This window comes from Schistocerca serialis, chromosome 1 (genome assembly GCF_023864345.2).
Source record: "Schistocerca serialis cubense isolate TAMUIC-IGC-003099 chromosome 1, iqSchSeri2.2, whole genome shotgun sequence".
Taxonomy (NCBI): Eukaryota; Metazoa; Arthropoda; class Insecta; order Orthoptera; family Acrididae; genus Schistocerca; species Schistocerca serialis.
In genome coordinates this window covers 332,757,478-332,785,308 of record NC_064638.1, presented here as the reverse complement: position 1 = coordinate 332,785,308, position 27,831 = coordinate 332,757,478, and the positions used below count along the sequence as shown (strand labels likewise).

Below are 27,831 nucleotides of genomic sequence, written 5' to 3'. Positions count from 1 at the left end.
AACATAAGAGTAAATTTTTAATATGTTCTTTCTAACGCTTGCGCACAACTCGTTGTTTTTCAAGGTCAAACAAATAATGTACTGTCGAAAGACCGTCCTATTTCTGTGTAATTTGTGATATGATACTGAACTATATCCAAAATACCTTGAAGGAAAAGTAATCGCATCACCAAAAAATAGTTATTGTAGAGTAATGAGACTTCGAGAATGTACTTCTCTAGGTAATATATTTAAGTGATTAACATTGCAAGTTAATGGGTTAACGCAAGCACAAGATAAGCCATTGCAAACGTCAGATGCTGGTACACTAATAACCGGTGTATTCGATAGAATGTTTAATGCAAGCACGCAAACGTGCATGCATTATATTGTACAAGTTGTAGTGTAACTACGTAAGTTTCTATAACCGATTTTCGTTTGATATATGACCATGTGCAGACTTCGTCACCTACGTCAGTTAAACCCACTTCAAAAATGATTTATATGCCTTTTAAATTGTCATAGAATTGTTCTTGAACGAAACTGTAAAACATCAGTTGAGTCCTATGCAAAAAATTACATCACTTGGGCCAATTGGGTTTTGTAACTTTTTCGATTTAAATGTCGTTTGTTTCTCCTCAGAAATTATATTGACACTTGTTATCTTGATCTAATCGATATCAGAATCACACATTAAATAAACTTTTGAGATTCAAAGTTTCGGTGAACGCTGTCAGAATCACTAATCTTGTCAAATATATTATTAATCCGTTCACATAATTCTTCATAAATAAATCTTCAGAACACGTGTTTCAACTTTAGTAGCATACACTATTTTATTAGCTTCCTACACATACAGACGTGAACTTGACCGTTGAGAGACAGTGACTGACTTTTCAATAAGATTAAGCTCTATATGACGTCATTGTTGTACAAAAAGAGTATAAAAAATTCATTTTTAATTTTTAGAAGCACGATGCAATAACTCGGTTCCAGGATCTTCTGTTGCTCCTTGGCTGTCGACCCGCGACGTATAGCGGCCAGCAATTTCCTCTCTGGTCGCGGCAACGAAGATGCTGTCTCCGTTCGTTGCGCCGCCCTCTCCGTACATGAAACACATAAAAAAAATACAAAACTTTTAGATAATTCACATCTATTACAAATAATAAGAAAAATACATAAACAAAACTAAATTAAACTTATAGTCACCTGCAAACTGGGCTGACATTGGTGGATGGGTGACGCTTAATTTCGTCCCACTACATACCCCACCCACAAGCTCAGTTTGTCAGGTTTTAACCGAAAATAAAACTTTTCAATATACAATATTTAAATGTTAATACATTTTCCTCACATTTTACGTAATCTAGAGTCCTTGCTCTTAGATAGATTTAATCCTTTTAATACGATATTGTTGTGACTATTTGTCATTTACTCTTAATTGTGCTATTGTGGTAATTCGTAACCGAATATAGGGAGATTACTCCTCTTCATTTAATAGTTGCCTATAAATACTAATTTAGTACGTTCTTTAACGTTGTTACATTAGGACAGAGCGTTCAAATTGTGATAGATTAGTTTCAGTTTCATTTATTTACTAGAGTTATTCTTTCCAATAATGTATATTACTAATAAGTTTCTCACAATAACTAATAGTACTATTTACGTCATTCTTTTCCCTAATGCCTTATTTATGCCTGAGGTCAAGAAGAAATCAAGCAAAACTTTCTTTAGAATCTCGGCACGGCTTTCTTTACCGTCGGACACCTTGTTGGATAATGGCAATTTATTTAGGAGAAACAAGCGAGAGAGCCCCGTTTGGTGTGTTCTATATTAACACTATTACAAACCTCTATTAAAGACACTCTGCTATGTTCTCGTGAGCCATATAGCTATGGACGCCCATGGTCCCTAAAACTATTAACCATCCCCTTTGGTTCCTACTATCCGAGTAAATTTAAAATATGCAAAATTCCTTTTGACCTAAGAGCAAAATTTCTTCCATATAAATCCCCCTTTTGGTTGTCTTTCTCTTTTTGAAGTACCAGTAGATTATTGTAGAACACTTGTTTAAGCTTTCTGTTTCATTCTTTAAAATAATACGTAACTATCACGAAAAACTTCACATGAATAAACTACGAACGCTCTTCCGTGTGTAACATCTACTAAATATTAACTTATTTAGGAATGAAGGGTTTCATCTGATCAACACTATATAATCCTTTAATTACACCTGATGAAGGTTCCATAAGAAGTAATGCTTTGGGATGTACAATCTTATGTACAACATATGGACCTTCAAAGATAAAGAAGAATTTTCTACATTCCTTACCGATCTTAGAACTTTTAGGATGAGATCGTACTATCACAAGATCTCCTACCTGAAATGAGGGTTCTATAACCTGTTGATTATAACTTTTAATTCTCCGTTCGGCATTTTTTACAATCTGTTCGCAAACTTTTTCGTCTGGAATGCATTGTTGGATCTCATTTACCGGTGGCCAACGTAGAGCAGCTACTAAAGGCTCACCTATAATTCGTTTGCCTAAAGTTTCTATAGGTGATAATCCCGTCGTTAGGTGAGGCAATTCATTTAATATCTTTTCGAATTCAGGCATTAGTTTGGCCCACCGAGTATGTTTATGTGCACAATAACATAATCGTCCTAATTCTTTCATGACTCTTTCTACTAAATTACTTTGAGGGTGATATTTCGAAATTAAGATATGTTTGATTCCATATTGTTTTATCATATCTTGAAATCTTTGACTAATAAAGGCACTACCGTTGTCAGACATAAGTCGTTTAGGAATGCCCCAGTTAACAAAGTAACTCCTCTGTCAATTAAACGGTTAAACAATTCCCGTAATATCGTTACGTGTTCTTCCCACGGTTTAGTAGCTACCAAAATATCATCTACATATAAAATAATCTTTTGTAACAATTGCTGACCCAAAGCAGAATCTAATGCCCTAATGAAAGTTGACACTGATATATTAAGTCCAAAAGGTAAAACTTGGAACTGATATGATCTGCCTTCAAAAAGAAAGCCCGTATATTGCCGTGAATCCGGGTGTAATGTTACTTGATGGTAGCCGGCGGTTAGATCCATTGTACTCATATAACGAGAACCAGCAATCTTAAGAAGTACGTCCTCCTTAGGAATAGGTCTGTCTCTTTCCATCTCTATAATTTTATTTAATTCCCGGGCATCCAGAACTAGTCGTACCCCACCAGTAGCTTTCTTAACTACCCACAACGGACTGTTAAAAGCGCTACATGATCGTTCGATAATGTTTTGTTCTAGCATCTTACTTATTTCTCTACTAGCCGGTTCTTTGAATTGTACTGGAATGGGATAAGGTTTCTTAAAGAATGGTTTTTGATCTTTAATCTTAAGTTTACAAACGTAATCTTTAATTCTCCCCGGTTCATCTGAGAAGACGGCTCTAAATTCTAACAACAAAGATTCCAACTCTTCCTTTTCTTGTTCGGATAGACAATTCGTAGAATAACATTTTTCTTTCACTTCGGTTTCGATACTATTACTAGCCTGACATTGATATACTGCATACTCAAGATCACTAAAATCTGTTAATAGGTTCATGGTCGGTGCGTACTTAATCTGTAAGGATTCGTAGCAATTTTCAGGTACTTGATTATTAGAAAACCTCACTTTAAAAGTACATGCCTCCTTATGGATGGTTAAGGAAGAGTCTTTAAAATCTAATATAGCTTTATATTTACACAGCCAATCTATACCTAAAATTATAGCCACATTTAAGTTGGCTACGACGAGTACAGAGTGAGCAATTAATTGTTTACCAATTTCAAAAGTTAAATAAACTTCCTCAGTAATATTTTGACATCTTTTACCAGTAACTCCTATAATTTTCACCCCAGTTACAGGTAAAGTTGGGAAATTCCAATATTTTCTTTTAAGCTGAAATAATTCTTTAGATAAAATACTTACTTCGCTACCCGAATCAATTATAATATTTACTTCGGTATCTTTAATATAACCTTTAATAACGGGTTTATAAGTTATATTCTCCCTTATCTGATTGTCTTCCTGAAGTAAATCTTGTTGCCAGTCACCGTCCTCTTGGCAGCTTAATGATAAATTGCAATTGGTTCTTGTATAATCTTGACTAACAGTTCCCTTTAGTTGACCCGTACTAAAGGACTTTACTAGTTTTCCGAACTTTCTATGATGACGTCACCTACCACTTGACCTTCATTAATTACTTGAGGATGATTTATCTCATGATCTTTATTGTGTAATTTCCGCACTTTAGAGTTATTACCATGATTTTGTTGGCTCTCTTTATCTTTAGATTGACGCTTTATATAACAAAACCGGCTATGATTGTTGTTATTAGCTTTTCGTGGTTCTGAATTTTTATTATTATTTCGAGGATTGTCATTTCTACCAAATCTAAACTTCTCGTCTTCCCTTTCTCTATTAAGTATATCTAACTGCTCTAAATATCCTAACAATTCGCACGGCTGTGACCATTCTCTTTCTATCATTCTTTCCTTTACATAATACGGTAACCTACTAATTAGGACTCGTATTAAATGACTTTCAATAATTGGTTCTTCAATTAATTTAGCACGGTTTAAATGCCATTCAAAATAATTCCTATAACCTCCCCACCGTTTAGAATATGGAGGAGGGTCTAACAACTCTAAAGTTAAGTGTTGTTGTTTTCCTCTTGACCAATAATTTTGTTTAAACTGCTTAACAAAATCATCCCAGTCCCTAAATTCAGTTCTATGCAGTACTGCCCATTCCGCAGCTTCTGCTTCTAAATGTCCTATTACAAATTGAATGCGTTTTTCATTACTCCATTTAGGAGATAATGATGTTTCAAAAGCTTTTATAAAGATTATAGGGTGAAGTTCGCCTCCTGGTTTGAATACAGGAAATAGACTTGCTACATTTGAATTTGTCGTTATGTCATCCAGACATTCTGCGAGAGAAATAGTCGGATTTTGTTTAGATTGCAGAGACGGAGTTGCATCGGATTGGCTTGCCGTGATTTCTTTATTCATATTGTTGTCGTCCGAGCTAGCAAATTCGATGCGACTGTTGTCTCTGATTATGTTGTTACCTCTACTACCTGAAATGTTTTCATTATTATCTAATTCCGATAACCGTTCAGTAATTTCCTGTATTCGCATATCTGTATTGGATACGCGATTAGCTAATATCGCGTCTTCACTGTGTTCACGATGTGAACGCTCTGTACCTTCGTCAATGTTATTATCTTTGGCAGTCTCAAGGTTACTGCATATTTCAGTAATCAAAAATTTCATGTTTTCGATTTCGGTATGATCTTTTTCTACTTGATGAGTTAATGTCTCTAATTCTACATTATCTATTGAAGAAATCTCTTCAGGTTTGGTAGAGACCTCTTTAATAGATTTCAATAATTCTCTGCGAACAGTTTCTGTTTGCATAGAAAATTCATCTCGTAACATATCGTTATTTTTCTGTATTTCATTTACAACTAAGATATTGACACTATCTAGTCTCTCGGTTAAGTCAGTAATATCGTTTCGCATGCGAGCTTTTTCCTCGCGCGATTCCTGGATATGTTCTTCTAACCTTTTACAATTATCAGCAATCTTATTACTAAGTCCTACTAATTTTTCCTGCATTTCAACTTTAGAAGACTCTATTTTATCACTTAATTCTCGACTGGTTTCATTAAGATATTCCTGTAACCTGTCTGTAGATTTTGTTAGCTCCTCTTTTAATCTAGCAGTCGATTCTTCGCTAGACTGTTTTAATCTAGCCGTAGATTCTTCGTTAGACTGTTTTAATTCCTGTTTTAGTTCCTGTTTTAATCTAGCAGTAGATTCCTCGTTAGACTGTTTTAATTCCTGTTTTAGTTCCTCTTTTAATCTAGCAGTAGATTCTTCGTTAGACTGTTTTAATCTAGCCATAGATTCTTCGTTAGACTGTTTCAGTTCCTGTTTTAGTTCCTCTTTTAATCTAGCAGCAGATTCTTCGTTAGACTGTTTTAATTCAGCTAGAAAATCCCCGTTAGATTGTTTTAATTTAGCGATCGCCCTAAAAAGGGATCTCATGCTCCTATCGGACATAGATTGCTCTTCATCTGACATTTCACTTCCCGACATTATTGTAAGATATTAACTATTTACACACGCAGACTTGTAATCAACAATCCTATAAAAGCACACTTCCTATATACAACACTCCACTTCCAACTTGAAACAAACTCACCGGACACTTAATATTGTAATTTGTAGTTCTCGATGATCAGTGTGCTGCTATGGGCTGCCGATGTAACAGCCGTCGATGCAGTCGCTGAGATGCTGCGACCCCGCTTTTGCAACCGGCAGGACGCTGAGTCGAACACCGGAAACGTCACTGGCTGCAACCACGCCCGGCACCGCCGTAGACAGGCGAAGCCCTCAGCAACACCTCTAATACCAGCCGGAGGAACGCCCCGCAGCTGACGTACTGGGCCTATTAGTTTAGGGAGAAAAAGGGTTGTCGGGTTTTGCAGCGTTCAGCTGCTGCCCAACAGATGCGCCTTCTCGTGGAACAACTGCGTGACCATACTGCTTGGCTGCGCTCCGTCAGATGCCCACACCCGCGAAGTCGCCGCTTGCTGGTGAAGGCTCCACAAAAACTCGCGTTGACTTCCGAAGGACTCTTGATGCTTTGTTTCGTACCTGTGTGCCTTAGTTGCACACAAGTCCTGTCACGGTCGCCACGGTGTAGTGTAACGACGTAAGTTTTTTATAAATGGTTTTCTTTTGATATATGACCATGTGCAGACTTCGTCACCTACGTCAGTTACAACCCACTTCAAAATGATGTAATTCTTTGCATACGACTCAACTGATGTTTTACAGTTTCGTTCAAGAACCATTCTATGACAATTTAAAAAGAATATAAATCATTTTGAAGTGGGTTGTAACTGACGTAGGTGACGAAGTCTGCACATGGTCATATATCAAAAGAAAACCATTTATAAAAAACTTACGTCGTTACACTACAAAGTGCCGGATGCCAGTTTGTGAAATGGAGTTCCGTGCCAGGTGCACTTGGTCGGTCAATACACGGACGACTAATGCTGTTTGTGGAAGGCACTGGGGTTGTTATCCAATGAAGTCCCCTATGAGTTCGACTGGAGACAGACCTGCTGATCGAGCAGCAAAATGTCGACAATCTGTAGAGCATCTTGGGTTACAACAGCGGTATTTGGGCTAACTGTTATCCTGTTGCAAAAGACCCCCTGGTATGCTCTTCATGAACTGTGGCACAAGTCGAATCAAGAGACTAAAGTAAAAATTTACAGCTAGGGTGCGTGGAATAACGACGGGATTTCTCCTGCTGTCATGCGAAATTGCACCTCAGAGGACAACTCCAGGTGTAGGTCCAGCATGTCTAGCACGAAGACGGGTTGGTTATAGGTCCTCAACTGGTCTCGTTCCAACCACCACACGGCCATCACAGGCACCGATACAGAAACAGCTTTCATCATAAAACACAACAGACGTCCATCCTGCCCTCCAGGGACACCACTGAAGTCGCAGGTGGTTGTCGTTTGGGGTCAGAGGAATGCACGCTGCAGGGAGTGTCGCTCGGAGCTGTCCTTGAAGTAACCGATTTGTAACAATTCATTGTGTCACTATGGTGCCAACTGCTGCGCCAAATCCATACGCCGAACAGGATGGCCCTCCGGAGCCCGGTCTTCTTGCTACAGTACATTCTCGTGACCATCGCTGCCAGCAATCACGTACAGGGCCACATTCCAGCCAGGTCTTTCTGCTATGTAGCAGAAGGAACTCGTAACCCTATTACACCACCTCGTTCAAATTCATTGTTTATAATGTCATCTCCGTCGCCACAGAGGTATTCTTGACAAACATCAACTCTCCACGTCCAGTTTCAATGCTCACGACTGTTGCAGCGTGTATTAAAAGCAAACTTGATTTGCATCCTCATAGCTGCGCTATTAAAACAACTCTAATGCGACTGGCGTTAAATTTGTATAGATGTAATCTTTCAAATGTAGAAACAGCCTACCAACTTTCGTTTACGTCGCACAGTTCCTTCTTGGTGTTTTAATTTTTTTCGTAAGTGTAACAAGCAGAAATGGTAAGGAAAAATCAGAATATGTATCGTTAGTGTATTAATTACTGTTGATAAATCATAATGACGGAGGATGAATTTTTACGGGCAGTCTTAATACACTAACCTGGTCCACGACAGGGCCCGCGCTCTCTCGCTGACTTTCAACGCTAACGCGTACGTGGATGCAGTGCTGGAGCACGTGGCGGCGCTGGTGAAGAAGATGGGCCTGCAGAAGCTGCCCATACCGCTGGACCTGCAGTTCTCTTTCTCCAGGGAGGTCAGTGCCAAATATGCTCACTGTGCCGCTATCTCCATACGGTAATTTTGTAGCCTGCATGTGTCTCACAATGTTCAAATGTGTGTGAATTCCAAAGGGACCACATTGCTGAGGTCATCGGTCCCTAGACTTAAACGCACTACTAAAACTAACTTAGGCTAAGAACAACACATACACACACCCATGCCCGAGGGAAGACTTGAACATCCGTCGGGTGGAGATGCGCAGTCCGTGACATGGATGTGTCTCATTCAATTACAAATAGACATGTTTATTATCACGTTCAGATAAGAATGTAATTTCTTTAATTATTTTATTTCTTACACTGCATAACTAGTCTAGTTTCATTTATACTAGTCTAGTTTCATATATAAGCAAAACCAAAATACGAAAACTGATGACATAATATATGAGGGGTAATCAAGTGAAAAAGAGAGAGATAGAAAAAAATAATTTCGCTACTTACAAGAGCTATTTTGTTCCAATCTCCGATCGCTCACAAAATTAAAACGGTAGTGAAAGTCCGTTAAAGCTCAGCGCAGATGCATTGCGCAGTGTCTCTAGTAATCCTGTCACCGCCTCACGTGTTTGTTTTCAGTTTTGAGCGCACAGTGAGCTCGCAAAGATGCCTGGAAAATAGTGTCCGCAGCCATGTGTGCCGTCTGCTCAGCGGTTTCGCCTGCTTTCAGTAGCACACATAACGTAACTGTCACGCGTTTCCTTCTTTATCAGTGGTAATTACCCTGTTTCCTACCGCCCACTAGTGGGCGTTCCTGCTTTCGTAGTGGGCGGAAGGCGTTAAGAGTTTTGAAAGCTTTTTCATTAGATGCCAGAAAATTTTGACGCAATGCATATTGTTTGTAATTATTGTGATATACTGTATCTTGCTGTAATTTTGCTTCCTAAATTTTATAAAGTAAAGTTATTCCCTAACTTTATAATTCACCACTGCGGCGGAAAAAGGGGCGGTTAAAAATTTTGCTACTAACAGGGACACAAACTTCGGCCGCTGGTAAAAATGTTTGACTATCCTTGTTCCTCATGACAATTCACGGTCGCGTAATGGAGGTGGCTAAAATGGTTCAAATGGCTCTGAGCACTATGGGACTTAACTTCTAAGGTCATCAGTCCCCTAGAACTTAGAACTACTTAAACCTAACTAACCTAAGGACATCACACACATCCATGCCCGAGGCAGGATTCGAACCTGCGACCGTAGCAGTTGCGCGGTTCCGGACTGAGCGCCTTACCCGCGAGACCACTGCGGCCGGCTGCTGATCATGAGAACGACCATTTGGCACAGACAATGAGCTGCAGATCAGCCTAGGGAATTAGGATTACAGGCGGCTGAGGTCTATGACGAGGGCATTCTAAAGTTTGTACCACGCTACGACAAATTAAGTCGGAGCTGAGAATAAGTAGAGAAATGTATGGTAGGTGTAGCTAAATGTAGCAAATAATTTTTTTTATTTTCACTGTGGTTCCCATTTGGTGACCAATCGGAGGTTGAAAACAGCCCCCGTATTATTTTAAGAGTAATAGCCAAAACTTTTAATACATTGTTCCCACTGTGAGAGAAGAGGGTCAATGTCTTCGTGGAAAAATGTTTGGGTAGGCCCACATGTTATCGAAGTTGTTTCTGCTACGTTGCAGAAGTCTCGCTGGGAAGTCCTTACACATCCTCCATACAGTCCCATTCCTCTCTATGCGATTTCCACATTTGTGGAGTCCTGGAGAACGGTGTTTGTGGCTGTCGATTCACTTCGGACTAAGAGGTGCATACCTCAGTGCGACCATGTTTCCGTAGAAAACGTCAAACGTTTCTCCTTGAAGTTATGAATGTCTTTCTCACAGTGCGATACATATATTATGTTATGCCAATTCACTTTTCGATAAGCAGTTAACTTACTTTTCCTCTTTGTGTCTCGTTTCCATTTTATTGCTCCCTATACAAACAGGACAAAAATGGGTTATTTCATAACACCGGATGTAAAACATCTGACACAGAGTTCCTCGTCAGAGATATACCATGCATAAAATGAAGGTGCTGAAGTAGAAACGATCACGGATGCCGGTCAGCTGGCAGATTTCCGGAAAAGATGAAAACAGTGACCCCTACAGACTGTCATTCATAAGTTGGAGCATATGGGACAAGTTCTCAGAACTGGGTCCCGGATTTGCAAACATTTTCCTTAGATGTCTTATACTGTCAGAATGTTTTGGAAACTTAAGTTTCCAAAGAGTTCCTCCGTCGTCGTCGTCAGTAGTTAACTGTCTTACCACAAGGCTGTGTGGTACTTTCGTATGTAGTTTGTCGAAAGAGGTGATGGAGACGTCATGAAGTCACGGAATTTCTATGTCTTAGCAGAGGCTGTAATGATGACGACAAGGAAGTCGTTGAAAGCTTAATTTTACAAGAAAATCTGAGGTGCCACGATATCCGAGAAATATTTACGGAAGAATGTCCCTGTGTGGTTTCTGGGCTTTGAGAGTGCACGTTGTCCTCGATGGTGAGTGATCACCAATTACAAAGATATCATCAAGAACGCCCCAAGAAAGTGTCGTAGCAGCTCTCGTGTTTCCATAACCAGACAAATCATACGTGTAGCCGCCTGAGACTTTCTGGTAATGACGACGTTGTGTATGGGAAAGGGACGACGGCGAATGACTGCAGAGGGGTTTAGGATGATTTGGCCATTGGTGCCACATATTTTCTTTAAAACTTGGTCAATGTTGTAATAATAAAAATGTGGGAGCAAATACTATGTATAATTTCATTGTATATTGTTGTATCAACGAACTGCAATCTCAGATGCTCCAGGATAGGCGTCCTGAATGACAATGTAGTTTATTGTTCAAGTTCCGCGAGAGCGCTATCCTAGAAGAAATATATTGCTTACTCCTACGAATATCGCTCGAAAGACGATGGATGCAAAAATAGAGAGATTCGTGCCCACACGAAGGCTTACCAGCAAACGTTCTTTCCACGAACTCTTCGTGAATGGGACAGTGAAGAGGGATGCGACTGTGGTATACAAAACATCCTCCGTCACACACCTCAAGGTGACTTGCGGAGTATAGATGTAGATATAGAGTGGACGTCCATCGGTGAATTATTGCTATAGGTTCAAACAGAAGATTAGTATAAAATCAATTACAGACTAAGAGCTCAAAAATTATAGTATTATATGTACACAACTGAAGTATAAAGTCGAATTATTATATTAATATCAGCATCTAGCCATCAATGTTTAAAATGAATAGCAATCCAGTAAAGTAGATGACGCTCGTCGACAGTCACCTTGGGGACATGCTTCTTTTTTTCAAAAAAAAAAAAATGCCCAAGGCAGTGTGTGAATTTTCAAATTTTCAACAGCACACGCGTAGGTGTTACAGGAGTCAAAAGCTCTCTCTCTCGTAAAATATGGCTTACAAGTAACCATCGAAACTTCTGGGACATTGGTGGGGGAACCAGAGTAAGAACTGCGGTCTTCATTGTTCAGAATTATTAATCTGCGTATTTTCATGAATTTGTTAGAATAATCACTGTTCAGGAATCACCAGACAAACGATCTATATGCATCGAATGGGCAACTGCAAGCTGTACTTTGATTAGCAGCTACGTGTTCCAAAATTTTTTGTTAGAATTCGAGGTTCTCCTTGTCCTCCGTTGATGTTCAAAAATGGTTAAATTGGTTCTGAGCACTATGGGACTTAACATCTGAGAACATCAGTTCCTTAGAGTTTAGAACTACTTAAACCTAACTAACCTAAGGACATCACACACATCCATGCCCGAGGCAGGATTCGAACCTGTGACCGTAGCGGTCGCGCGGTTACAGACTGAAGAGCGTAGAACCGCTCGGCCACACTGGCCGGCTTTCGTTGATGTCCTTTCACCTGAAATAGTTCCTGCTTCCCTCAGTCTACAATAAATTTTTAGTGACTTTTGGTTTGATAGGTAGTCGTCTGTTTGGCCATGTTTCCACCCATTTACCCTCCATAAGGACAGACGTTTTTCAGATCAGTTGATAATGATCTGCCTGTACAATTATACAGAGCGCAAGAGCATCACAATAAGAAAACAGCTGTGCAATTACTCAGGTCTATCTATGTAGTTGCATACTTCTCTGGGCCATCGTCCCTCAGTCTGCAGCATAGTGTTAATGGATGGAATGGGAGCTATCGAAAGGATAGGAAATGAACCATCCCACAATGCTGAAAATACGAACACTCCACTTAAAATTTAGGTCCAGTTTTCTCTGGCGAAAAATGTACTGAGCAACCGCCCGAATTTCGAAAACTTCGTTCCGCAACACCCTGCATACTCACCTGAAAATACTTAGAATTCACAAACCTCCGCAGCACAGTCCCGAAGTATGCGAATGGACTGCAATCTGAAATGCTGCACATCATCATAATGAAGCCAGATAATGAGTTTTATACAGGGTGGTCATAAAAAGTCTGAACAGCTTGCAAGGATGTTGCAGCGTATGTCATACAGGCATATAATTGTTAAGACAAAAAAGTTCCGTACAACGAGTTGTTTCAGAGTTGATTAGCATTGAAGTGTGCCAATCAGGTCGTCGCGCGGCCAAATTCAAGCGGCCCCATCAGAGACGGTACCATCAAACGTTTTCTTCCTTTGGTTTCCTAAGTCAAAGGCTGAGCAGTTTCGTGCGTTAACATCTGAGCTATGAGAACAACTTACACTAACTGTATCTGGAGGGCCGTTTGAATTTGCGCACGCAACGGCCTGATTCGTTAACTTCATTGATAATTAACTCGAAAATGGCGCAACATATTGAATAATTTTCTCAACAACTGCTTTTGAACACATCCTACCCTGCAATACATTTACAAAACCTTTCAGACTGTTGCTCACCACCCTGTATTTAACTTTTACATCGGTTTCATTTGGTAACTGCAGTCGCAGGTTTAAGAGTCAAACAGTACGATCAATATTTAGTGGCCTTGGGCCAGGTATTACAAGATGTGTAGAAGTAACACATGTATCACATCACTCGTCACAGTCACAAAAAGAGCAAGTTAGAAGGAAACGAGTTCAATCGCAGAACAGATTTGACGTTAAAAATCAGTATGTTGCGTGGTTACTGAAGCAACACGTTTATGTTACGACAGATCACAGTTCATTAGTGAACAGCTCTCGGAGAAGTTAAATACGTCCAGTCTGCAAATCTACTGGGGCATGGAGAATACATAATATTTTGCACATATCCGTGTAGTGTCTTAGGTGGGGTAAAAATAATACGTCTGAAGTGACTTTTAAGGCATGTATAGTAGGAATTTATGAGCACAAAGTGGGCATTCTTAATATAAAAATATTTTCCGTCCTTGTTGTACAAGACACGTCTTACGAAGTTCAGTAATAAGTAACGTTTTGGGTACTGTTGGTAGAAAAGTGTTGAATGGGACAATACACTATCTTCTCATTGTGTTCTGTGTTAAGACACCTATCTGTAAGACAGAGTAGAATATTCCGTATCTATCGTGAAACACTGAATTATAATAAGGTAAAATGGATACCGAAAGTGAAACAATCAGATACACTCTTTGGAGAGGGAATAATCGTAATCAATGTCTAACCCTTTTTTCTGCGCTCAAAAACCTGAACAATGTTGAAGCAGAATAAACGCAAAGTTTACAAGTAAGAACTCACCTTTAATAGGAGAGCAGGTGAAAAATAAAACTGTACACTGACATCTACACTAACAGCTCCGGTTCAGACGTGAGCAAAAAGCTTCTTAAATTAAAAATTCTCCTCAGAAAACCATACAGAACTGAAATGTGAAAGCTGAGAATTCCTTCAAAGAAGAAACCGTTAGTATTTCTATCGGAGTATAATATAAGCATATTAATTAACCTCTGATGCTGAAGCTTATGTGTCGAAATACTACGAATTGTTAAAATTAAGTAATAAGTTCAGTAAGATGAGACTGTTTATTACTACGAAAGTCTGTTGTAGCCATTTCAGATAATTAACTGCACCGATAATATTTGAAATTATAAGTTCCAAAACAGAAATATGTCACAGAAGCACAAGGATAGTACATAAGAGAGACATTGGTGAGACGTGTAGCCATCTGTGTCTACTCGTAGCTAATTTTACCTGAGCCATAGATGCGAGGATCGAAAGATAAATTAAAATGCACTACACAGACTACTGAAAGTTTTTCTGTGGAATGCATGAAGAAATAGGGAGATGCCGCAGTAACAAAACGAGGAAATCAATCTAGTCTTATGAGTAGTATGTGAAAAATGTAATAGTAATAAAATAATTTGAAACAAGTTTGTTACAGTGTTTTTTAATTTCCAGATTCTGTGGATTACTTGGCACGGTTCGCTAGCTGTTGACGGTCTGTGGATCAAGAACCTCGTGAACCTGCGGAGGAAAGACGACATCAGCCTCGCCTATGAGGGGCTCGGCGTCACCGTCTTTGGATCTCTGGGCATCGCTGACCTGCAGGTACGGTGGAGGGCAATGTCCTGCTTTCAGTAACGCACGGATTTTGGCTTCTCTTTGTTAGTCCCACAGACTCGCAGAACTGAAATGTTCTAATCGAGGGCCGGCTGCGGATTGGATCCACTTAGTGCTGCAAAGACGGTGGATGCTGTAATAGCAGAGACATTGTGTCTACTTGCGCACGCTGTTTCTCAGGGAACATGAAACGCGACGGGGAAGGTGAATACTTTTCATCTGGATATAATCAATCGGTTCACATTTCATCAACTTCTCGAACTTAAAGAACAGGTACCCAATCACTTTGCCTTAAACGCGTGACAGAGTTACTTATTGTTAAAAATTGTAATCTGCGCGTTGTCTTGGCAACTACAACATTTAACTGAGCCTCAGACTTTCGCCCTACAGTTATTCTTGTATGAGATTATGTCATCATGATTTAGAGCTAACGTTAGATTCAATGTAATCGACACACTGGTGAGATGGTTTGTAGACCTGGGAAAGGCAAAGTTCTTCAGTTAAATTATTTGTGTATATAACAAAGCACTGTTTAGTGATACCCTGGTCATACCACGCCGACTTCATAAAACGTCATCATGTGCAGATTATGGGTTAAAAATAATTGCCAACAAGGGGAGTTGGTTGATTATCAGTGGATTCGTGTAGACTGTTTGTGAGCGAAATATAAACTGCGTTTTCTTCTAATATCAATCAGCTTCATCTTTGAACACAATCCAATGTGTCATGATGACTGGAGCGAAGCGCATCTTGTCTGTTGAGACTCAAAGGGGCATCTAAACCCATCAACAAGGGGGACTAGAATGGCAAATAAATTTCCGAGTGACTACGTGCCGATGGAATTTCAAACAGTATTTATAATTATCAAATTCGAAGCGCGTGTGCAACAGTACAGTTTGTGACGTAGAAATTCATATTTTAAGTGCAATTAGTTACAAATGGCTTTCAGTAATGGATACTATGACGAAACACTTAAAATAAAATCGGTTAGTCTGGTAAACAACAACAATTCTGTCTGCCTTAACTACGTTTTACCTTTTGTAAAATAGCAGTGGGTGCCTTAAGGTGGAAAAGCTCTCGATGATAATATTCTATTACACATTAAATCTTACTAATATTTTTTCTCCATGGTGGTATTATTGTAGTTCTTTTTCCTTGAGTCATTCATCTTTTTATTGAAAACTTCTGGTTTACTGAAAACTTTTATTCATTCGAGACCATTAAGTTCCCTTTACTTTATTCCATTTACATTCTACGAAACGAGTCCTACATCATCTTGACCCTAAAATTTGTCATTCTTCAAATTTTCTACTGCTATCTGACAATCACACAACAGTATATTTTTCCTTTTTTTAATAGAAACATTGTTTCAGATATAAAAATCAAAGAATGAGCGTAATTTTTTCTTAGTAGCCTCGAGGTGCCGTTGTGATTGAGACACTCCTGTTCGAGAAGTCCGGTTACCTGCCTTCATTACAGCGGTTTGCATAAATCACCTCATTGTTATGCCAGTATGGTTTGCCCAACAACATTACAGCTTCCATAATGAGTTTTGCACTTCGTAGGTGCTAGGATATTGTAGCAAAACGGTTTGACAGATTGCGTCAGTGGAGCAGCCTGAATGCTCACCTTGGATGATCGAGCCAGCCGGAGTGGCCGAGCGGTTAAAGGCGCTACAGTCTGGAACCGCACGACCGCTACGGTCGCAGGTTCGAATCCTGCCTCGGGCATGGATGTGTGTGATGTCCTTAGGTTAGTTAGGTTTAAGTATTTCTAAGTTCTAGGGGACTGATGACCACAGCAGTTAAGTCCCATAGTGCTCAGAGCCATTTGAACCATTTTTTTGGATGATCGAATGGAACAAGGTGAATCCTAATCTGTGCGTGGATAATTCAGGCTGCAAGATTCTCGGTCAAGCATACAGTTTTAACGTAAAGAAAGACTAAGGCTGACAACCTATTCGTAAGTAACAATACCAGTGCTTCTTATCGTCCTTTCTTCAGAACACTAAATAAACTCTGTTCTTTTTTTGTACTCCCTCTTTCTATTAATATTTTGTTCATTGTTATCACTGTCCCTGAAGCATTATGCAGAAATAGAAATATCTATAATTAGTAGATGATCGATCATGGCAACGTGGAAGAACGACGTTAGTAAGCTGTTAATGAATCTGCTTTTGAATTAAGCCAGAGTCGAACATGCGATGATACGTGTCATATGTGGATTCTGTTAATGTTCTAGTTGAACACATCTGTTTTGTATCATTTACTCCTCTTCTACCAAATCACTAATGGAAATTACACATTTTCATTAACGTTTGGCAAGTGATTAAAGTTTATACAGAAACCATTTGCTTTTTGCAGAATCGTCACTCCATCGAGATTCTATACAGTAACCCTCGGCTTTGCTCACTAATGACGATCACAGCACGATCACAGTCTTAGAAAAAATATGTTTTAGGAACACAAATCCTTTATGATCAGTAGCGCTGCTGTCCTCCTTATGTAGCTATAGTCCATTTTACGAAGACAGTACTGCTATTGTGCAGACGGTTTTCTTTAGCTTCGAGACTGATACGAAGTTATTTAGGAATTAAAACTATCTCATGTTATTTTAAGGCCTAATTGGTACTTTCATTTGCTCTGCAGGTGGGCCTCGACCATTACGAGGTGGACTTCATGGGCCTGGGACCCAACGGCTCCATATCGGCCACCATCGGCTCCGCCTCGGCTTCACTCAAGGCCAGCGTCAACCTTATGTCGGGCATCGCTCCCACGATCGAGAAGCTCAGCATCGACTACTTCGAGTAAGCTTGTTGGCCCGTCACGAATTCCTGCTCTGCGCTAGCCTCTTCATCTCAGGGCAGCATTTGCACCCCATGTCCTCAGTTACTTGTTGGATGTATTCTACTCGCTGTCTTCCATAGTTTTTACTTTATACAGTTCTCTCTGGTCCCATGGAGGTTATTTCGTGATGTCTTAATACACCATACCCATTTTTCTTGTGAATGTCTTCCATATGTTCCTTTCTTCGCAGATTCCGTGGAGATACTATTCATTCTTTATCTTGTCATTCAATCTAATTCTGAACATTTTTTTGTAGCTCCATGGCTCATACTCTTCTATTCTCTTCTGTTCCGGTTTTACCAGTGTCGATGATACACTGCCATACAATGCAGTGCTCCAAATGCATATTCTCAGAAATTTCTTCCTCAAATTAAGGCATATGTTTCATACCACAATTTTTATATGGGTACCGTCTTTGATTAGTAATCAAACTGTCCTCGGTCCCGGGTTCGAAATACACCACTGGTTAAATTTTGATTAATAATCAGCATTGGTGGCCGAAGACTTCCGGTATAAGAAATCACCCTCATCCTACCTACGGCCTTGTCAAACAACGTGGAGGAGCGGACAGCAGGGCACTCTCTTCTCCTAGGTGTGGGAAACTGCCCCTAAAGGCGGAACAGTCAGCAATGATCAACGACATGAGGATGCAGAAGGCAATAGAAAACACTGCACTAAAGATACGTAACGTGTATTCTCAGTACATGTGACCTGTAATTAAAAAGGTGTCATGATGATCTCTCCATTCGGATCTCTGAGAAAGGACTGCCAAGGGGGACGTGACTATGACAAAAGGTTTAATAACCAACGGAGGGATAACGTTCAGCGAATTGGGGCGTGGAAAGTCAGAAGGTTGAACGTGATAGGTATACTGTCTCCCTAAACAAAAAGACTTATTTCCGACAGTATACAGTACGACTTTATAATATAATAAAAATATATAATAATGAATGTTAATATACACTCCTGGAAATTGAAATAAGAACACCGTGAATTCATTGTCCCAGGAAGGGGAAACTTTATTGACACATTCCTGGGGTCAGATACATCACATGATCACACTGACAGAACCACAGGCACATAGACACAGGCAACAGAGCATGCACAATGTCGGCACTAGTACAGTGTATATCCACCTTTCGCAGCAATGCAGGCTGCTATTCTCCCATGGAGACGATCGTAGAGATGCTGGATGTAGTCCTGTGGAACGGCTTGCCATGCCATTTCCACCTGGCGCCTCAGTTGGACCAGCGTTCGTGCTGGACGTGCAGACCGCGTGAGACGACGCTTCATCCAGTCCCAAACATGCTCAATGGGGGACAGATCCGGAGATCTTGCTGGCCAGGGTAGTTGACTTACACCTTCTAGAGCGCGTTGGGTGGCACGGGATACATGCGGACGTGCATTGTCCTGTTGGAACAGCAAGTTCCCTTGCCGGTCTAGGAATGGTAGAACGATGGGTTCGATGACGGTTTGGATGTACCGTGCACTATTCAGTGTCCCCTCGACGATCACCAGTGGTGTACGGCCAGTGTAGGAGATCGCTCCCCACACCATGATGCCGGGTGTTGGCCCTGTGTGCCTCGGTCGTATGCAGTCCTGATTGTGGCGCTCACCTGCACGGCGCCAAACACGCATACGACCATCATTGGCACCAAGGCAGAAGCGACTCTCATCGCTGAAGACGACACGTCTCCATTCGTCCCTCCATTCACGCCTGTCGCGACACGACTGGAGGCGGGCTGCACGATGTTGGGGCGTGAGCGGAAGACGGCCTAACGGTGTGCGGGACCGTAGCCCAGCTTCATGGAGACGGTTGCGAATGGTCCTCGCCGATACGCCAGGAGCAACAGTGTCCCTAATTTGCTGGGAAGTGGCGGTGCGGTCCCCCACGGCACTGCGTAGGATCCTACGGTCTTGGCGTGCATCCGTGCGTCGCTGCGGTCCGGTCCCAGGTCGACGGGCACGTGCACCTTCCGCCGACCACTGGCGACAACATCGATGTACTGTGGAGACCTCACGCCCCACGTGTTGAGCAATTCGGCGGTACGTCCACCCGGCCTCCCGCATGCCCACTATACGTCCTCGCTCAAAGTCCGTCAACTGCACATACGGTTCACGTCCACGCTGTCGCGGCATGCTACCAGTGTTAAAGACTGCGATGGAGCTCCGTATGCCACGGCAAACTGGCTGACACTGACGGCGGCGGTGCACAAATGCTGCGCAGCTAGCGCCATTCGACGGCCAACACCGCGGTTCCTGGTGTGTCCGCTGTGCCGTGCGTGTGATCATTGCTTGTACAGCCCTCTCGCAGTGTCCGGAGCAAGTATGGTGGGTCTGACACACCGGTGTCAATGTGTTCTTTTTTCCATTTCCAGGAGTGTATATGGAAATAATGAGATTAATTTTTCGGCGCTAGGACAAGCAGAATAAGTTGGGCTATACCTGCGAATGGGTTCATACGTATTGGTTCATATTAGTTCTGTATGGACGAAATATTCTTTCTCTTGTTGTTGGTTTATGCTTACCAATTAATAATACGAGTACTACGTTCCATCGCCGTAGCCACCTACAAATTCTTGACCGTGTCCATCATTCCCTTTGTAATCGGATCCTCTATGTAACTCCGAAGCATACAGGTGGGCTTCTTGAATTCTTCTATATTACTGTACTACTTGGAATAATAACTCAATTTTTCACTGGTGAAAATACGAATGTATTACTTCTTCTACACAGATCAAAAATACAGATTTTTTACTTGTACTCTCAACTTAAAATTGCTCCCGCTGATCACGCTCTAAATTAACGTGCGTTCCTCTTACCGAGGAACAGGAAAAACGTCTTATGCTTTTTAACATTTTAAATAAAAAATACGTGACGGTAGGCGCAGGCTCTGCGCTGAGCTACCGCTTCTCCTTTTGTCTTCGCCTTTAAAGAAAACGAAAACATAAAAGCAAGAAATGCAAAAGTTGCATAACACAGGGAAACTAGCAAATCTGTGAAGTGAAATGGAAAGAAGACAGGTATTTCTGGTCGAATGAGCACAGGGTAATGTCAACAGCAGCAAAAAATGGTATAACGGGAGTAGAATTCGTTATGAACAGGGAGGTAGGGAAGAGAGTTTGTTACTGTGAACAGTTCAGTGATACCGTTATTCTTATCAGAATCGACAGCGAACAACACCGACAACGGTAGTTCAGGTACACATGCCGACATCGCAAGCTGAAGATGTAGAGTTAAAAAAAAGTATGCCGGCCGGAGTGGCCGAGCGGTTCTAGGCGCTACAGTCTGGAACCGCGCGACCGCTTAGGTTAGTTAGGTTTAAGTAGTTCTGAGTTCCAGGGGATTGATGTTAGTTAGGTTTAAGTAGTTCTGAGTTCTAGGGGATCGATGACCTCAGAAGTTTAAGTCCCATAGCGCTCAGAGCCATTTGAACCGTTGAAAAAAGTATATGAGGATATTGAAAGAGTAATACAATACACAAAGGGAGATGAAAATCTAATAGTCATGAGGGACTGTAATGCAGTTGTAAGGGAAGGAGTAGAAGAAAAGATTAATAATTAGCGAACTAAGAGAATTAAGAGAATTTGGGCTTGGGACAAGGAACGAGATAGGAGAAAGATTAATTGAGTTCTGTAATAAATTTCAGAATCACAAGAGGAGGAGGTATACTTGGAAAAGAACGGTTGAGACGGGAAAATTTCAGTTAGTTTCCACCATGGTCAGTCAGAGATTTAGAAATCAGATACTGTATTGTAAGGCGTACCCAGGAGCAGGTACAGACCCAGATCACACTGTAGCAGTGATGAAGAATGGGCTGAAGTTTAGGAGACTACTGAGGAAGAATCAATCCGCAAAGAAGTGGGATACGGAAGGACTAAGGACTGAGTATATGACCATAGGAAGAAAGATCCAAAACTCTCAAAATTTTTGAACCACACCAGGCATAAATATGTGAAAGAATTCAAATATCTTGGATCAATTTTTACAGAAGTAACATCAACCAAAGGAGAGACAAAAGTACGGCTGCAGGCGGGAACCACATACTATCACTCTCTAGACCCTATATTAAAATGTTTAAATGTTTCTGAACAACTAAAGCTACGATTGTATAAGATATTAATAATGCCAGTAGTACTTTATGGTTCTCAAACCTGGAGCGCTGGAAAACAAGACCTTATCCGCCTGCTTATATTTGAAAGGAAGATCTTCAGGAAAACATTTGGAACAGCCCGAGATCAGATTACCATAGAATGGAGAAGACGCCAAACCACACAATTAGAAGACCTGTACAAGAAGCCTAACATCTTGGGAATGACGAGAAGCAAAACACTGCAATGGGCTGGACATGTAACTAGAATGGAGGCAACAAGCGACCCCATAATTGCAATGGACTGGGTCCCATCAGGTAGCAGACGAGTGAGGAGACTTAGAAAGAGGTGGATCGATGGAGTGAGAAGACTTGTTGCAGCTGGGAGTCGCGGAAAACTGGAGACAGATAACAGGAGACAGAGACAGATGGAGAACTCTAACTGCGGTGCCGCGTGGTCCATTGGGCCTGATCACGTGAATCAGTGAAGGAATGACGAGACGCGCTTGAAGTTCTCTAAGGATATAGATACAGCAGTAAGGAATAGCTCATTAGGTAGTACATTCATTTTATGAGGAATGAACATCTCTTAAAAGAGCCATCACAGAAGTTGGAAAGAGAAACATATGTACAACGAATATAACTGCGAATAAATCATAACTAACAGAAGAAAAGCCGGCCGAAGTGGCCGTGCGGTTAAAGGCGCTGCAGTCTGGAACCGCAAGACCGCTACGGTCGCAGGTTCGAATCCTGCCTCGGGCATGGATGTTTGTGATGTCCTTAGGTTAGTTAGGTTTAACTAGTTCTAAGTTCTAGGGGACTAATGACCTCAGCAGTTGAGTCCCATAGTGCTCAGAGCCATTTGAACCATTTTTTAACAGAAGAAATACTTCGGTTGATCGATGAAAGGCGGTGGTACAAAACTGTACTGGGAAGCTCAGAAGTACAATTCGCTGAGGAATGAGCAATTAGGAAGTGCAGGGAAGCTAAAACGAAATGGTTGCATGAAAAATGTGAACAAATCGGAAAAAAATGATTGTTGAAAGGACAGTCTCAGCATACAGGAAAGTCAAAACAACCTTCGATGACATTAAAACAAGGGTGGTAACATTAAGAGTGCAACGGGTATTCCCCTGATAAATGCAGGAGAGAGAGCGGATAGGTGGAAAGAGTACACTGAATTCATCTACACTCCTGGAAATGGAAAAAAGAACACATTGACACCGGTGTGTCAGACCCACCATACTTGCTCCGGACACTGCGAGAGGGCTGTACAAGCAATGATCACACGCACGGCACAGCGGACACACCAGGAACCGCGGTGTTGGCCGTCGAATGGCGCTAGCTGCGCAGCATTTGTGCACCGCCGCCGTCAGTGTCAGCCAGTTTGGCGTGGCATACGGAGCTCCATCGCAGTCTTTAACACTGGTAGCATGCCGCGACAGCGTGGACGTGAACCGTATGTGCAGTTGACGGACTTTGAGCGAGGGCATATAGTGGGCATGCGGGAGGCTGGGTGGACGTACCGCCGAATTGCTCAACACGTGGGGCGTGAGGTCTCCACAGTACATCGATGTTGTCGCCAGTGGTCGGCGGAAGGTGCACGTGCCCGTCGACCTGGGACCGGACCGCAGCGACGCACGGATGCACGCCAAGACCGTAGGATCCTACGCAGTGCCGTAGGGGACCGCACCGCCACTTCGCAGCAAATTGCGGACACTGTTGCTCCTGGGGTATCTGCGAGAACCATTCGCAACCGTCTCCATGAAGCTGGGCTACGGTCCCGCACACCGTTAGGCCGTCTTCCGCTCACGCCCCAACATCGTGCAGCCCGCCTCCAGTGGTGTCGCGACAGGCGTGAATGTAGGGACGAATGGAGACGTGTCGTCTTTAGCGATGAGAGTCGCTTCTGCCTTGGTGCCAATGATGGTCGTATGCGTGTTTGGCGCCGTGCAGGTGAGCGCCACAATCAGGACTGCATACGACCGAGGCACACAGGGCCAACACCCGGCATCATGGTGTGGGGAGCGATCTCCTACACTGGCCGTACACCACTGGTGATCGTCGAGGGGACACTGAATAGTGCACGGTACATCCAAACCGTCATCGAACCCATCGTTCTACCATTCTAGACCGGCAAGGGAACTTGCTGTTCCAACAGGACAATGCACGTCCGCATGTATCCCGTGCCACCCAACGTGCTCTAGAAGGTGTAAGTCAACTACCCTGGCCAGCAAGATCTCCGGATCTGTCCCCCATTGAGCATGTTTGGGACTGGATGAAGCGTCGTCTCACGCGGTCTGCACGTCCAGCACGAACGCTGGTCCAACTGAGGCGCCAGGTGGAAATGGCATGGCAAGCTGTTCCACAGGACTACATCCAGCATCTCTACGATCGTCTCCATGGGAGAATAGCAGCCTGCATTGCTGCGAAAGGTGGATATACACTGTACTAGTGCCGACATTGTGCATGCTCTGTTGCCTGTGTCTATGTGCCTGTGGTTCTGTCAGTGTGATCATGTGATGTATCTGACCCCAGGAATGTGTCAATAAAGTTTCCCCTTCCTGGGACAATGAATTCACGGTGTTCTTATTTCAATTTCCAGGAGTGTATGAGGGGGAAGATTTGTCTGATGTGATACAAGAAGAAACATGAGTCGACTTTGAGGAAGGGGATGCAGTATTAGAATCAGAATTTAGAAGAGCTTTGGAGGTCTTAACATCAAATAAGGCAGAGGGGATAGCAACATTCCATCAGATTTCCTAAAATAGTTGACGTTTGTGTGTAGAGTCTCGCGACATACTATCTGACTTCCGGAAAAATATCATCGATATAATTTCGAAGATGGCAAGAGCTGACAAGTGCGAGAATTATCCCTCAATCAGCTCCGGCTGATAATGGAAGCAAGACTAAAGAAGGTCAAGACACATTCATAGAAATACTGAGATCCACACAGAGTGCAATGGGTGGTCACAACCATGAGACACTTAAAGTATTAGATGAGTTTTGATTTATGGGTAGCACTCTGTGTGGATCTCAGTATTTCTTTTGAATTGTTTTAGCGTTTTGCTGGATGCAGAATATTCATGCTGGTGCAGCGGCAAGACGATGTAATAACTCAGGGAAGTTCGAAGTAGAGAGGACATAAAATGTAGACTAGCAATGGTAAGAAAAGCGTTTCTGAAGAAGAGAAATCTGTTAACGTCGAGAATATGTTTGAGTGTCAGAAAGTCGATTCTGAAAGTATTTGTGCAGCCATGTACGGAAGTGAAACATGCATGTTAAATAGTTTAGACAAGAAGAGAATAGAAGCGTTCGAAACGTGATGCTACAGAAGATTGCTGAAGATTAAATGGGTTGATTGTGTAACTAATGAGGAGGTACTGAACAGAACTGGGAAGAAAAGGAATCTGTGGCACAATTTCACTAGAAGATGGGATCGGTTGGTAGGACACGTCCTGAGGCATCAAGGGATCATCAATTTAGTATTGGAGGGAAACGCGAAGAGTAAAAATCGGAGACCGAGGCATGAATACACTAAACATATTCAGAAGGATGCAGGTTGCAATAGTTACTCGGAGATGAAGAAGCTTGCACAGGATAGAGTAGCATGGAAAGCTGCATCTAACCAGTCTTTGGACTGAAGACCGCAAAAACAACAACAGGTAGTGCTTGCTTGTCTACAGACTTTTATATCTTCATGTACATACTTTCTTCATATATACACTGACTGCACGAGTTCTAATTTCTCTTATATCCACGTCCCTTACGCGATAATTGCTTTGGAAGCAATTGAATCATTTTTCTGTCAGCTGGAGAAGCTGGTTCTCTAAATGTTCTCAGTAATTCTTTTACCTCACAATGAATTACATCAAAAATATAAAATATTTCTAGCAACTGCTTCGTCAGTGTGACGTAACGTCTTTTAGTTTCCTTAACCTGTCGGATATACCTGGGTGCATAATTTAGATTCTTCGTACCGACCCATGACCCTCTTGCTATCTTCCCGAACTTCGCAACAGATTTATGACACCTGCAGGCGTGTTGCGTATACAGGCTGTTAATATAAGTGTCTATACTTTTAGAGGTGGCAGTAACCACCAAAAGCAAGAAGAATGGTCTGATAAATATGGGCTGTAGATTGTATACGGTAAGAGCTATGGGCACTTGATGATTTTCGATACTGTGAGACGCATCTCTTCCACTGCAAGTTCTTTGAGTTCCAAAGTTTAGGGGATAAGAAACATAGACCAGAGCGAGGAGAAATAAACATGGGCTCTAAATTACATACCTTAACAGCTATGAGCACTTGTTGAATAGAAAATGTTTGTTTCATAGTATCGAAGAAGAACGAGTGCCGATACCTGTATACATTTTAGAGCCCTTGTTTACTGGACTTTTTTCTGTGTTTTCGTGAGTACTACCACCTCTCAAAATGTTCGACACATCGTGTGTGTGTATGTGTGTGTGTGTGTGTGTGTGTGTGTGTGTGTGTGTGTTTGTGTGTGTCTATTAAAGAATACTGCCTACTCACTACACTTTCTGAAGATGCAGTCACAACATTCATAAGACAAATGTGTCTTTGTGTCCACAGGAACGTTGAGGTAGAGATAACAGGCCTGGGCATCCTCAACTGGCTGGTGTCCTTGATCGCCTCGTGGCTGCTGGGATTCTTCAGCGACAGCGTGGTCACCATCATCAATGATCAGCTGCACAGCTTGGCTTCCATCAGCCTCAGCGCCATCGACGCCACGCACTACTTCTACTGAGTGGCCAAGAGCTAACTCGCTTGATATCTCCACGTTACCAAACTGCATCCAAAAGACACCTTATGATACGTAATACTGTGAGCGAGAACTCTACCAATCCTGCGTCACTAGAAAACGCTGTTTGTAACATTTCTTTGATTATACGCTAGTGTCGACTTCTTCAACTTAAAAATAGATTTTATCCCATTTGTCATACACACTTCTGTACATACACATGAGAACGTCTTGTAATAATTATTCCAATTTCTTTTTTTCTTCTTTGTAAAGAAATAAAACAACGTTAGCCATTTCATTGACTATTAGTTGAAACCTCTGTCTATAGTGAAAAATATTATCATCTTACTGTTCATCACATAACGGGTATCAAATAATTAAACTTTAATATAGTTGAAACTGATGTCAGCATTTTCAGAACGCAGAAACTCCGATGGAATTGTTACTTTCCTCGATCATGTCCAGTGTTCAGCAATGTTGTTCCAGCACAGAGCATGTGAGTAAGTAGACTGGATCTTGTGCTGTTCCCCACTCTCAGTGACAGAAATGTTCAGGCTTAGATACGTTGTAATTTCCACTTAGAAACGGCCTCCGGACGCTGTGACCGAGCGGTTCTAGGCGCTTCAGTCTGCTATGGTTTCAGGTTCGAATCCTGCCTCGGGCATGGACGTGTGTGATGTCCTTTGGTTAGTTTATATATATATATATATATATATATATATATATATATATATATATATATATATATATATATATATGTGTGTGTGTGTGTGTGTGTGTGTGTCTGTCTGCGTGTGTGTGTGTGTGTAATAATGTGCCGGGTATGACTACCACTCGCACACTGAGGTTTCCGAACAAACTTGATTATGTATACAGACAGTTGATCGATTTCCGGAATCGAGGATATTGACAAGTATTGCCTGTTACGGACATTGATACCGCCAGGATGACGGTCCACAGGGATTCCAAGACTTTAATGAAAGTTTAAATTTTAATTTGGAAGTCGGATAATAAATGAGAAAAAAAATATTTTTCGTGTCACATGTAGTTACAAATAACCGTTGTTTAGTTGTACTGTAAATCACTGCTTCTTGCCAAATTTCGTGATTCTAAGTCAACGGGTTTTTTTGAATGAGTTTCCCCGTTCCAGAATACTTTATATGAACTGCCGTAACTTTTCATTGCATTGACTCATAAGCTTAAAAAATTTATACCGCTAAGGTACAGACGAGGTCACAGAACCCTAAAAATATATAAA

General features: G+C 41.6%; 1 protein-coding gene across 1 annotated transcript in view; it reads left to right on the top strand.

Moving 5' to 3' along the window:
• LOC126471071 (uncharacterized) overlaps nucleotides 1-26,579 on the top strand; it is a 46,979-nt gene extending 20,400 nt beyond the window's left edge. Inside the window, exons 6-9 of the mRNA XM_050099176.1 lie at nucleotides 8,237-8,375; nucleotides 14,713-14,862; nucleotides 17,523-17,680; nucleotides 26,405-26,579. Of these exons, the coding sequence (XP_049955133.1) occupies nucleotides 8,237-8,375; nucleotides 14,713-14,862; nucleotides 17,523-17,680; nucleotides 26,405-26,579 (622 nt within the window). The remainder of the gene's footprint in view (nucleotides 1-8,236; nucleotides 8,376-14,712; nucleotides 14,863-17,522; nucleotides 17,681-26,404) is intronic.
• The last annotated feature ends 1,252 nt before the right edge of the window (nucleotides 26,580-27,831 follow it).